This window comes from Canis lupus, chromosome 5 (genome assembly GCF_003254725.2).
Source record: "Canis lupus dingo isolate Sandy chromosome 5, ASM325472v2, whole genome shotgun sequence".
NCBI classification, from domain to species: domain Eukaryota; kingdom Metazoa; phylum Chordata; class Mammalia; order Carnivora; family Canidae; genus Canis; species Canis lupus.
Genome location: NC_064247.1, coordinates 36,217,123 through 36,231,184, shown reverse-complemented (window position 1 = coordinate 36,231,184; position 14,062 = coordinate 36,217,123). Strand labels below are relative to the sequence as shown.

The 14,062-nt window shown below is 47.0% G+C and overlaps 1 protein-coding gene across 2 annotated transcripts in view; it reads right to left on the bottom strand.

Annotated features, from left to right (window-relative positions):
- MAP2K4 (mitogen-activated protein kinase kinase 4) overlaps window positions 1-10,796 on the bottom strand; it is a 136,546-nt gene extending 125,750 nt beyond the window's left edge. Inside the window, exons 1-2 of one of the 2 annotated variants that reach the window (XM_025428354.3) lie at window positions 10,618-10,796; window positions 263-295 (exon numbers count right to left, since the gene is read on the bottom strand). In XM_025428354.3, coding sequence (XP_025284139.1) covers window positions 263-295; window positions 10,618-10,735 — 151 coding nt within the window. In that variant the 5' untranslated portion in view covers window positions 10,736-10,796. The remainder of the gene's footprint in view (window positions 1-262; window positions 296-10,617) is intronic. The other variant, XM_025428355.3, reaches the window with a different exon arrangement.
- Between the last annotated feature and the right edge of the window lie 3,266 nt (window positions 10,797-14,062).

The window sequence follows — 14,062 nt, the reverse complement described above, 5'->3', positions numbered from 1 at the left end:
ACGTTTCTCTATACCTACGTACGTTTGAATACCTGTATCTTTCTATTCCAATTTCAAGTGAAAACAAGAACAATTTACAATAAAAAATATAACACAAATTTTTTTTTTTTTTTTGTATTTGAAAAAGAATGAGAAATGGAAGCTCTTTTAATGTAAAACTGCCATGGTTGGTTAGTTGAAACAATAGTGGACACATTCCCAATACCAAGATGAATATGGAAAAAAAAATAAGTAGCATAATATCATAAAATTTGTAGCTTACTTTGTGCCTTTTCACAGAAGTTTATCTGAAAGCCTAAAGTAAAAGAGATAAGTTCCAGTTCATTGACTGTAAACCAAACAAACCAAAATTAGAACATGACATTACATTTCTATATTACATTTGAATAAAACCAATTCAAGAACAGTTCAAATCACATAGCCCCCACCATCACAGTGATAATTGTAACATATGGCCTTTCTTTAAAAAGTCAGCTCTCTCTAGGGTAGAAGTACTTTATTAAGAGGAATTGAAGTAAAGATTAAATTCTAAATTCTGCCATTACCTTAATTTTTCACATCTATTAGATAAATAGGACAGCTACTAGCCCCTGGAAGTCAAGAGTAATTTTTTTATAATCTTGTCAATTTTTTCGATCTACAAATTCAGAACATATTACAGGTTACTTTTATCAACTCAAATGAATGACTGAAAACTATTCATGATTAATTGCTATCCGTGATTCAAAATCTTCAAAAGAAGTTCATAGATTGTGAAGCCTAAACACTCAAAGCAACATTTTCTAATCAATTTGCTAACTTCAAGCATAATAAGACAATGAACTACTGAGGAGGAACTGCAATCCTCCTAAAGGAGGGCTGACAAGACTGTGTCCTCCCTAGGAATGAGAAGGCAGAGCAGGACCTTAGAAGTTACAGAAAGAAAACCTGTGAATTCTCCTTGGGAAGTAAACTCATGTCCTAAATCCTGCTGGACCTGGTCCTACCTTATGCCTACATTCATACAGGTATAATTTCTTGTAAAATACACCCAGTAAAATAAGCTGTTTATGACAAAACCTTCTCAAAATATGCTCTCACTACTTCAGTTTAATTGGGTGAATGTCTGGTTTTCTTAGTCTACCTACACCTGCGTTTATTAATGCTTTAGGAACTACACGGAGCAACTCGGATCATTCAAACTTGTATTTACACAAATGCAATCAAAACTCAGAAGAAAAAAGCCAGGACTAAAGGGAGGATGTGTTTAAGTAGTCTTTCCCATCCAGTTACCAAAATGCTTAAGATGCTATGATAAAGGGGCACCTGGCTGGCTCAGTGGTTGAGTGTCTGCCTTTGGCTCACGTTATGATCCCAGAGTCCTGGGATCGAGTCCTACATCGGGCTCCCTGCATGGAGCCTGCTTCTCCCTCTGCCTATGTCTCTGCCTCTCTCTGTGTGTCTCTCATGAATAAATAAATAAAATCTTTTTTAAAAAGTAAAGAAATGCTAAGATAAAGATCTCACCTATAACGTGCAAAACCTGAAAAATCTTAATGTAGCTTCTTTGCCCAGAAGTGACCTACTGCTCACTATGTAGTCACACAAAAGACATCACAGGAGGGAGTGGGAATGGACACACTTTATGGGCAGAAGTCCAGGGGGCAAACCTGGAGGCAGCCACCCCTCAAGCTAAACTTGCTGCCCCATCAGATGCTCGGCAGGAAGACTTCAGAAAGAGAAAAGTCAGAGAGCCAGTAGTCTTAAAGGCCCAAAGCAACTAAAAGCCAGCAAACCTCCTGCTGGGCAAAATGAGGTGAGCACAGGTCCAGGAGCAAAGGAAACCCGCTCTCTGGAAGCAGCGATAATACACAGAGGGCACAGGGGAGCTTTAGCCCTGGGTCAGAAGCCTCTCTCCCACTACCCACCACCACCACCAACCACCACCACCACCAACCACCACCACCCCACACACACACACCCTACTCCCAGGAGAAGGAAGGGAAAACTCCCGTGGACAATTGGGAAGGAAGCAGATGAAACGCTGAAACCAGTTAAGTCAACACTCTTCTTTTTCAGCTCACAGGTTGCTACTAGGTAGCAAAAATAAATGGTGGGAGGAGGGCAACAGAATAGCAATACCAAGGCAAAGGGAGCAAGGAAAATACACTTAAAGGTACAGGAAAAAGAAGGAAATCTGTCTGCACAATCGCAGCTTGATTCCTGAAAAACACATCGTTCCCCACCGCATGGAAAGATGATCGAAATAGGCACTTGCAGCAACTTTTTCAAGGCATGTTATGTTTCAGCTTACCAAAGATCATAAAATTTATAAAAGGGAGAAACAAGAAAAGTTACCAGTTATATCTGATATGCATTCATTGTCTGACTTTACTAAGAAGTGACATTAATTGGCTCCCCTGATGTTTGCCGGTATTCCTGAAATCTGGTTAGGTTCCTCCCAGGGAAAGTATCCACCTTCTTGGACACTGGGACACTAGGCTATGTCTGGGAAGGGCTGTGGTGGAATGTAGAGCCTGAGGTGGGGATCCCCATGCTGTCTGGAGTCCTTCCCTTTTACCTCTCTCAGGGGGACGTGGAATGAAAGGAGAGAGACTGGTTTTGTGTAGGTGAAGCTGGTCTGATGGGGAAGGTGCCACAATCATTGCTCACCTGACAGAGAGACCAGCAATAATCACTGTGGTAATAACAACCTGCATCATTCCAGGCTCTATGTTGGACATTTTAGATATTTTAATGGTCACAAAGCACTTTTGAGTATTGCTGTTCTGTTTTATAGATGAGAAAACGCTGCTCATAGAGGTTAGATACTTGCCCACAGTCACAGAGTTAATCAGCTGCACTCCCTGGATGTACTTGGGCTTCCCCCAAACAGGCTGGAGATGATAATATATAGCATTTAGTTATAGAGCCAACGAGTAAATGAGGTGGTCATTGGCCACAGGCAGGAAAAAGAAATGGCTTATGAGGACTGACAAGATCTCAAGTTAAAAACAACTATGGAAAGGATTTGATCTGTATTTATCAAATCACGAATGGTTTTGGATGATGCAAACAAGCTGTGATTAACTCAATTTAAGTGGCTCCCTTTTAAGTTTGAGAATGGTGAAGCAAGGAAAGTGAAAGGAAACACAGCAGGAGTGGAAACCACTCTAAGTACAATGCACACACAAATTTTGGGCAAGCCAAGATAAATCTTTAGATGTTAGAGCCATAATGATGTACTCTGAGTAACTTTGCAGTTGAGGCCACTTGCCACAATTTTGAGGTTGAACTTGGGAGGCAGCAAACAACTAGACTCTCCATGCTTGTGTCAGAAGGAAGACTTGGTAGCTTGCTCTATAGGCCTGACCCAGTAAGGCGGCTCTGATTTTCTTTGCACTAGGGTGGCTCCATACTGTAGTTCATCATGGTCCATTGGCAGCAGTACCCATGCTTAGGATGTCCGAGGAATTGGAAGGAGCTGCTGAGGAAGTGGGAAACCACTTAGGCCCCTGCCCTGCACCTTATACTATCGACCCAGAGAAGGGGACTGGGTATATGCAAAACCCACAGGAGCTGTTAGGCTGGCAAAGTAGGTGCAGACACACTGTTTTCAGATTATAAGATAAGATTACCTGATATTATCCTTTTTTTTTTAAGATTTTATTTATTTATAAATAAATAAATAGGAGCAGAGGGAGAAGCAGGCTCCATGCATGGAGCCTGATATGGGATTCGATCCCAGGTCTCCAGGATCACACCTCGGGCTGAAGGCGGCGCTAAACTGCTGAGCCACCAGGGCTGCTCTTTTCTTTTCTTTTCTTTTCTTTTTTCTTTTCTTTTTCTCTTCTCTTCTTTTCTTCTCTTTCTCTCTTTTCTCTTTCTCTCCCTTCCTTCCTTCCTTCCTTCCTTTCTTTCCACGTAGATTTCCAATCCAAAACACCTCCTAATTCAAAATGCTACCGTCAACCCTCCAGCGAGTTTAGAACTCTATAACATAAAGGAGCATCAGGAAGCAACAAAGCTCCAAAATCAACCCAAACATGGCTGGCTGCTTAGAGCTTCCACCCCCTGGCTGCACCCTAAAATAATTTCCCCTTTCTATTCCTGAATCTGCATCACTTCTGGCAAAGATTCTTCCCTCAGACCTGAATGGCTGAAATGGCTTTGAGCTCAGAGAACCTGTGTGAACCTGTGTTACTGAGCAATAAGAAGAAAGGCTACCAGTCACATAAGTGGGTTAAAAGCCACCTCGTCTAGGGTAAATTACCTTATTGAATGTTAAATTCCCTAATCTATGAAAGGGGACTATGCCCACCTACCCTTACAGGGTGCTTATGAGCATCAAATTAGGTAACGGCAGTGAAAAAGAACTGTGTTAACTATTAATTTCCCTTCTTAATTTTAAATCTGAATTAAAGCTTCCCTGATTGTGTTACTTGGGCCAAAATCTCTATCTCCAAGAGATGGAAACTACAGAGGAAATGACCTGGGTTATGTATGAGAGTTTCTTACATTAGGTAAAAGAAATGGAAAGAAAATAAAGAACTTTACCAAAAAAAAGAAAATAGGACTCAAAATACAGGGTTAACTAATACTCCATCTCAAAACGAGTTATAGTACACATTCACTCAAAGGTATGTGAGAACAAAAGGAAAGTATCAGGCAGCCCAGGTGGCTCGGCGGTCTAGCGCCGCCTTCGGCCCGGGGTGCAATCCTGGAGACCCTGGAGACCCGGGATCGAGTCCCACGTTGGGCTCCCTGCATGGAGCCTGCTTCTCCCTCTGCCTGTGTCTCTGCCTCTCTCTCTCTCTCTCTGTCTCTCATTAATAAATAAAATCTTTAAAAAAAAAAAAAAAGAAAGTATCTTGAAAGCATTGCTTTTGTACTTTTTCTCTCTTAATACTAGAGTTGCTCTCATTTTTAAGAGAACAGAGAAATGCAAGGTGCTTTGAGGGGGCCCAATTTGCTGAGCTGGACTTTGTATCAGGTTATGTGAAAAAAGTGTTAAAGGAATAGTACTGAGCACACTGGGGAGGGAAGGCAAGCAATTCTAGGGTTTGGAACTATGTATGCACAATTCAGTTCTTTAAAATCCAGGTAAAGGCATCTTCCTATGGCCCTTAGAAACCACAGACTAAATGGCATGAAATAGTCAAACAGAATCGCAAATGGGGCATTTCACACATATTTTATATACTTAAATATTATTGAGAGAAAAAAAGTATATTGATATTAAATCTTCTTTTCCTAATAGAGTGTGTTATTACACCTGAAAGTTCTGTTTTTTGTTTTTTTGTTTTTGGATTTTGTTACTATTTTAGAATACCTAACGTACGTTACACATTACTTTCAGTATACAACTTAATGATTCGGTATTTGTACGTGTCACAAAATGATCACTATAATGAGTCTAGATAACATCCATCACCATACACAGGGGTGCCTGGGTGGCTCCGCAGGTTAAGCGTCTGCCTTCGGCTCAGCTCTTGATTTTGGGGTCCTGGGATTGACCCCCATGTCGGGGTCCCTGCCCAGTGGGGAGTCTGCTTCTTCCTCTCCCTTGGGCCACCCCCCCCCCCCCGCTCTTTTCTGTCTCAAATAAAAATCTTTTTAAAAGGGACGCATGGGTGGCTCAGTGGTTAAGCATCTGCCTTAGGCTCAGGTCAAGATCCCAGGGTCCTAGGATCAAGTCCTGCCATCAGGCTCCCCACAAGGAGCCTGCTTCTCTCTCTGCGTATGTCTCTGTCTCTCATGAATTAATATCTTTTTTTTTAACCTTTACAATAACTAATATCCATCACCATACACAAAGAACTTTTATTGTTGTAATGAGAACTTTCAAGATTTACTCTTTGGAACTTTCAAATATGCAATATAATATTAGTAACAATAGTCGCCATGTTGTACATTATTTTGTGTGTGTGTGTGTGTGTGTGTGTGTGTGTGTGTGTTATAAGCAGGCTACACTCCTAGGATGGAGCCCAACATGGGGCTGGAACTCATGGACCCAAGATCAAGACCTTAGTTGAAATCAAGAGCTGGAAGCCTAAAAGACTGAGCCACCCAGGCGCTCCCATCTGAGTGTGTTTTTTAAGGAGATCAAACTATCATCTTTTTTTTTTAAGATTTTTTTATTTATTTATTAGAGAGAGAGAGAGAGAGAGAGGCAGAGAGAGGTAGAGACACAGGCAGAGGGAGAAGCAGGCTCCATGCAGGGAGCCTGATGCAGGACTCGATCCTGGGTCTCTAAGATCATGCCCTGGGCTGAAGGCGGCGCTAAACCGCTAAGCCACCAGGGCTGCCCAAAAACTATCATCTTTTTACTTAAATTGATATTTATAAATTGTTCAGGTGGAGGTAAATAGGCAAGGACTAGACTAGCCCAGAAGTTCTGTTATACATCTACATCTGAGACCCTAGAAGAAAAAAGGAACGACTGCCTACCTAGAACAGCTCATTAAGAGAATCAGAGGTACCTACAATGTATAACTATTTCCTGTAACAAATACTTTACAAATGCCTTCATGTTTTTCAGAATCAGTTGTAGATTCTAACTATTCTAATCACATTTTAGATATTGTTTTAAAAACAATTTCTCGGGACTCCTGGGTGGTTCAGTGGTTGAGTGTCTGCCTTCAGCTCAGAGCATGATCCTGGGGTCCCGGGATCAAGTCCCACATCAGGCTCCTAGCGAGGAGCCTGATTCTACCTCTGCATATGTCTCTGCCTCTCCCTGCGTCTCTCATAAGTAAATAAATTTTTTAAAACTGACATTTCAGGACGCCTGGGTGGCTCAGCGGTCTGCCTTCAGCCCAGGGTGTGATCCTGGAGTCCCTGGATCGAGTCCCACGTTGGGCTCCCTGCATGGAGCCTGCTTCTCTCTCTGCCTGTGTCTCTGCCTGCCTCTCTCTCTCTCTCTCTCTCTCATGAATAAATAAATAAAATCTTTGAAAAAAAAAACCCGACATTTCTCAGCTACCCGAGTAAAGTTTATAGAAGTTTTATTTTCCCCCTAAGTATCTAAAATAAACTTCTTGTGTTTATGAGATCTTTAAAACCTGTACATTTTAAGCGACTAGTAACTCTAGCAAGTAAATAACCATGTCTATTAACGATCCTTATACACTTACAGTTTATAATTTTCCAAGCACTTCTGTATGCATTAATCAATAACGTGATCCTCATAACAGCATTGCCAGGTAAGTTTTATCACTATTTTAACAGATGAGAAACTCAGAGTTCAGAGAAGGTGAGTAATCGCCCCAAGTCACAGAGCTTGTACATGATTGAGCAGTTTACCTGAATCCAGGTAAAGACTCATCAGGAATATGCTTAAAGGAGAGGCTCCATAATGAAAAGTAGAAATCCACAGATTACTGAGAAGAGTAGGACCCAGCAATAATGAAGCTAAAGAAACTGTGTAGTGGATCATGAGGGGTTAGGGACACGTCTACTAATAATGAAAGAGACCATTAATGGCATCCTTACAAATAACAGCATTGTTGCTATTAACAATGGTGATGGCTGGCATGTACCACATCCTTACTATATGTCAGGCCCATGCTCTACATGCATCCTCAAAGAAGCTGTGACGTAAGCCTTATTCCTACACTCTAAATGAGAAACTGAGGTCGGGAGAGGTTAAGTATCTTGCCCTGGGTCACAAAAATTTTCAATCCTGATGAGGAGATTCAAATCCAGGACCCCAGAGCTATGACTCTTAAACATTATGGTATAAAGAAAAGAATGCCTCCTAACTTGGGCCACTCCTGAGCCACAAACCTCAAAGCTATGAAAAAAAGTATATGGGGGGGATCCCTGGGTGGCGCAGCAGTTTGGCGCCTGCCTTTGGCCCGGGGCGCGATCCTGGAGACCCGGGATCGAATCCCACGTCGGGCTCCCGGTGCATGGAGCCTGCTTCTCCCTCTGCCTGTGTCTCTGCCTCTCTCTCTCTCTCTCTGTGACTATCATAAATAAATTAAAAAAAAAAAAAAGTATATGGGGTTATCCAGTGCCCAGCACAGGGCTCATCACACAGAAGGACCTGAAATGTATTCCATAATGCCCTACCACTAGCTGTTTGAAGGGGGAGGGGCTATTAACACCTCCCAGGAAGGCAGTGTGTTGGGGCGGCAAGGAGAAGCAGACTGAGGAAGGGGAGGGGGGATATCTACTAAACAGTCTAAGGATCTGAAGTCTGATCTAAACCTGAAGGTCTCTAGAGTAAATGAAGCATGAAAGGCCACGCTCTAACCATATAAAACAAACAAAAAGGATCCTAAATTGCTGGTAAGCTCACGGTCTATAACCTGGACTGTGCTAGACAACATCCTGAGACAACATCCTGCGACTTTCAAGTGCTTCTCTTCATTCTGAGTAAGCAAAACAGGCTAAAGAACGAGATATAACTAGCAGTTTCCTGTATCAATCAAGGCTAGACATAGTACTGGTAAAGGAAAAACTCATCAAGATTTCAAAGAGAAGACTTATGACCTCTTTCTCTCTTTGGAAATAGGTTCGGCTTGTTAGAAAGTTTAGTTTACTAGGCACTGAATCTCAGGGATGGCGGAGAAGAATAGAGAACGTCCGAATGATGCCCAGCCGCAAGGACTCTGTGCTCCTAGAACACTCCAAGCTCTTTCTTTCCCACTTTGGAACCTTCATATACACCCTTTCCCTCTGCCTTTAGCACAGGCGTCATCTTTGCACACAGGTCTTCTTAAACCATCTCATCGAAGCAGTCTACCTTTCCCCGTTATCTTCCATCACTAAACCCAGCTCGTTACCTTCGCAACACTTTTTCCTCCATTAGTAATCTTTCTTATTTACAAGCAGAGTGTCTTCCCTCCCCCATCCCGTCAGGAGTGTAAGCTCCACCAGGAATGAGACTGCCCGATTCACTTATTTCTCTATACCTAGTGCTACAGTCTATCCCAAGGCGCAGGCAGATGCTCAATAAAAAAATTTTCTGAACACCAACAAAATAAATGTATACAGCTTCTTCAAACTACCAATCTCCCTACCCCTCCTTCCTTGCCAAAACAAACACAAAACAAAAAATAATGCAAAAGCTTGCATTATTTTTATAAACTTTGTAGGTCACCCATTTTGCACAAGCGATACGATCCTAAATTGTCATTTTGCTGTTTCATTTCCCCACCAGCAACTACTAGACTGGAAAGCTGTAAGATCAGGAAATCCATGTTTTACTTCGTCTGGATAGTGTGCCGTGCAACATAGCGGCATCCGATAACCAATTCAATTTTAATTAATTATGAAGGCCTGCACAGAAAGTGTCCTCCGAGCTCTGACATCATCCTGTCTATATATCACCATTCTTTATGTGTATTAAAATTATCTCACAGGGAGGGCAACCGGGATTAAAAAAAAAAAAAAAAAAAAGAAAAGAAAAGAAAAGGCATAAAATCCTGTCTCTGCTTCCGGAACGCAGACACTCTCATAAACACGAAACAGCCAGTCGATGTGGAACCTCCCAAGTTGTGACACCCCTAGACACACGGGTCAGCCGGGCCAGAGAGCCCCTCCGGACAGCTTTCCATCAAGGGGTAACCATGGCGACGCTGACCACCGAGGGTACCCGAGCGGCTCTGCGAATCGTGTGACCCAAGCAGCGAGCGGAGGTCGGCGAGAGATTTCTGAGATTCCCGGTTTTAAAAATAACACTACTCCTCCAAATTCCACAGGAAACTTAAGGAAATGGCCCCCGACGGGCTGGGGCCTGGGGCCTGGAGCCGATCTCAACACCGCCCACCGCCACCGCCACCGCCCCCGCCACCGCACCCACCCGCGTCAGAGCCGCGCGGCTCCGCCAGCGCACCCCGGCGGCGACGGCCCCTCGCGAGGAAGCGGCGCGGCGGCGCCCGGACCCTGCACTGCCCCGCGGCGGCGGAGGCGGCGGAGGCGGCGGAGGCGGGTCGCGCGCCGCGCCGCCGTCCACCGCACCCCGGCACCTCGCAGGTGGCCCCGGCCGAGCGCCCCCCCCCCCCCGCCGAAAGTTCGGAGGCGCGGCTCCCGCAGGCGCCGGCCGGGAGGGCAGCTCCAGCTGCGCCCCCGCGGGGAGCCAAGATGGCCCTGCGCGGGCCCCGCTGCGGCGGCGGAGGCGGCGGAGGCGGAGGCGGAGGCGGCGGCGGAGGAGCGCCGGGGGCTGGGGCTGGGGCTGGGGCTGGGGCTGGGGCTGGGGCTGGGCTGCGCGCGCCGCCGCCTCGCCGCCTACCTGCCGGCTCTGCGCGGGCCCGGAACGGCGGGCGGGGCGGCGCCAGGTGAGGGCGGCGGCGGGGGCGGCGGGGGTGGGGGTGGGGGTGGGGGCGGGGGCGGGCCAGGTGGGCCGGGGCCGGGGCGCGGGGCGGCCGGGCGCGGGCGGAGGCGGGGGCGGGGGCGGAGGCCGCGGCCCCGGGCCTGCGCGCGGGGCCCACCCGGGGCCGCCCGGGCGCGCGGCGGGAAGCGGGAAGCGGGAGCGAGGGCGGGCGCGGGCGCGGGCGGCTCGGGCGGCTTCCTCCGCGGGCTCCGGGGCGGCCGCGGGCGCGGGGACAGGCCGCGGCGACCGCGACGGCCGCGCCGGGGCGGGGGGGCGCCGGGGGGGGGCCGGGGTCGCGGCGCTGGCGCGCTCCTTACCCTGCATGCTGCTGACGGCCGGGTGGCCCGGCGCCGGGGGCCCCGCGGGGCCCGGGGTGCCGCCGCCGCTGCCGCCCCCGGAGCCGCCGCCGCCGCCGCTCGGGCTCGGAGCCGCCATTGTTGGGAGTGAGGAGCCGAGCGGCGCCGCGGCGGCTGCAATGCAGCAAGCTCGGCCTCTCGCACGGCCGAGGGGCGTGGCCTGCGCCCGCCGTGGCCCCGCCCCCGGCCCGGCCCGGCCCCGCCCCCGGCACGCCCCCGCCCGCGCCTGACGCGGAGCCCGGGCCAGCTGCGGAGCCGCAGAACCGCCCCGAGCGCGGGCGCGGGCGCGGGTGCGCGACCCCGGGCGGCGGCGGGGGGCGGAGCGCGGGCGGTGTGCGGCCCGGGAGCGAGCGTGCGCGCGGCGCGGAGCCTCGTCGTTCCCGCAGAGGACCCCAGAGGCCGAAGAAGCCCGTGTTGGGGCGCCTGGGTGGCTCAGTGGCGGAGCGTCCGCCGTTGGCTCAGGCAGCGATCGTGGGGTCCTAGGATCGAGTCCCACATCGGGCTCCCCGCATGGGGCCTGCTTCTCCCTCCGCTTTTGTCTCTCTGTGTCCCGTGAATACGTAAATAAAATCTTCAAAAAAAAAAAAAAGAACCCCCATGTTGGGGGGCACTTGACTGGCTCAGATGGTGGAGCATGGGACTCTGGATCTCCGGGGTCGTGCGTTCCAGCTCCATGCTGAGCATGCAGCCTACTGAAAATAAAACAAAAACAAAAACACCCACCTCCCTGCTGGAAACCTCAGAACCCAAAATCAGGGCGGTAAAGCTGAAAACGATCCCAGGGGTCGGTCATGCTTCCTGTCTCGCCTCTGACGTGGCACGTCCACAGAGGAGTTGGCCTCCAGCTGTGATTCCCTGTGGAGCTCCTGTTAAGCTCTCCCTAACACCCCAACTCTCTATACTGGCCTGGGGACTGCCAAAATATGCTCTATGGACTCATCCTGAAACTATGAATCAGAAGCTACATTTTAATAACATCTCCCGGCAATTTGTATAGACCTTAAATTTGAAAAACAGTGTCTTTTTTTTTTATTTTTATTTATTATTTATGATAGTCACACAGAGAGAGAGAGAGAGGCAGAGACACAGGCAGAGGGAGAAGCAGGCTCCATGCACCGGGAGCCCGACGTGGGATTCGATCCCGGGTCTCCAGGATCACACCCTGGGCCAAAGGCAGGCGCTAAACCGCGGCGCCACCCAGGGATCCCCTGAAAAACAGTGTCTTAAGCACCCAACACTCCCTGGCCTCCCAAAATGCACTGTTTATGTCATCATCTTCCCCTTCACACACACTGGGTTCCCTCTCCCACTGCCTCTGCACCTTATAAGACCAGGTGTGGTCATTATTATGGACTGCATAAAACGACAACCTCCCCCCAAAATCAGGTTTCTTCCAGTGCTTTGCACAGAGACTTTGATTTTAGGAAGGAAGCAGCTAAAAGCAGAAAAATAGTCCTTGGTGAGGCTAAGAGTTTCCAAGCCAACGGAAATGTGATTGGGAAGATGGAGACCTGGGTCTCTGGGCAGAGGTAGGTCTTCCTATAATAGAATGACCAACAATACAACTTTGCAAGTAATCTAAACCGTGGAGTTGGATGTTCCTTGCCCTTTGGAAGCGTTGCACAATGTACACAACGTCCTCCTTCCATGTGGACCTTGTCTGTGCTGGAACTTCCTCAAAGCATGCTGTAAATGTGTCCTGGGTCAGAAGAGCCCTGCCTTCTTGCTGCAGACCCAACTTCACCCTCATCATGATTGCTCGGATGCTAATAGTGGCTGGAGAAAGGGCTTAGGAAAAGTAAATTGGGGAGGCAATAAAGAACAGTAAATAAATATTGAAGAGAGCAGGTAAATGTACTTAAGATGTACTTAAGGCTTTCAAATTCAACTCTGCCTCAGAACACCCCTTCTAAGGGAAGGGGTTTGGCTGAAGCAATATCTCCAAGTCTAAGTCATTATATGCACTGCTGAATCCCCATCTCAGAATCAGTAGCCCATCTTGCTCTTGTGGGTCCTGAGGAATCCAAAGGTGGGGTCCTTCCAGGGGAAATCTTATGAGAACTGGAAAGAAAAGGTTCCCATCCAGGCTGTCTGGTCCAGGTTACAAGCTAAATATTCTGTCTACGTCTTCTGCCTGGTGCTCATGGGAAGAGAACAAAATGACAAAGAAAAGGAGGATCTGTGGCTCCTTATCATTCTCTCCTTTGAAGGTGCAGATTGTAAGATGGCCCCCTCTTCTTTGGAGTTTATACTTTTGTGCCTGGAGGGGCTAGTATCAAAAAGCAAATGAAGAAAAAAAAAAAAAAAAAGCAAATGAAGTTCCTCTTTCAAACTATGATGACAACTTACCAACAATTAGAAAAGATTGATGCAGAAGAAGGAGGGACTGCCCTTCCCACGCAATTGTTTTGCATTTCCATTGGCTTGGCCTCTTTGGCATATTAAGAAAAGGCATCCACAGCCCTATAGTTTTGCTGACAAATGAACTAAATATAGTATCTTGTCATCATCAGGCTCCAGATGCAGCATGACCAGATACAAAATAGTTCTATTTGAGCAATTTTCAAACACTTTCTTCCAGTATCTGCCAGTAGGGTTCCCAACCAGTTTCTGTTGTCTAAACGTCATTGTTGTATGTGTGTGTCATCTCATTTCTCATTTCCAGCTCTTTGAAGATTGGAGTGGTGCCAAAAAAATAGCTTGGAGGACTTTTGGTCTCCCCATCCCCATAAATACCGTGAGAATCCCACTCCCATTCTTTGATGTGGGTAGTTGATTTATTTACAGTCTTACTATATAAAGTGCTACAGCCCTCTTTTCCAATTATACATATTTCTTTAATAAAGCTTGTTGTTTCTTTGATAGACATTCTAAAGGCAATACTAGTGATTATACAACTACTGGGAAGAGTTTTTTAAAACATACAGTTTTCCAGTATTATTTTAAATTATACATAAAAAGTTACATTTAGGATTATGCATACCATCAATTACGTCTGCATACTGGCAAAAACGAGGAACAATCTTGATTTGTTCAAACTGACACAGCTATAGGCTTTTTTAGTTTTTCTTTTTTTTTATTCTTTTTGGTAAAGATTTTATTTATTTATTTCAGAGAGAGAGCACTCAAGCTGGGGGGACAGACAGAGGAAGAGGGAGAAGCAGACTCCCCACTGAGCAGGGAGCCTGACACAGGGCTCAGTTGCAGGACTCTGGGATCACAACCTGAGCTGAAGGTAGACACTTAAAAGACTGAGCCACCCAAGTGCCCCTGCTTTTAACTTTTCCTTATGCTCATATTTTTCTTATATTTGTGTTTTATTGTTCATTATAGACTGAACTGTGTCCCCCCCCCCCCCCCAGAGAAAATAAAACTATGTATAAGTGACTGTACTTGAAGACAAAGC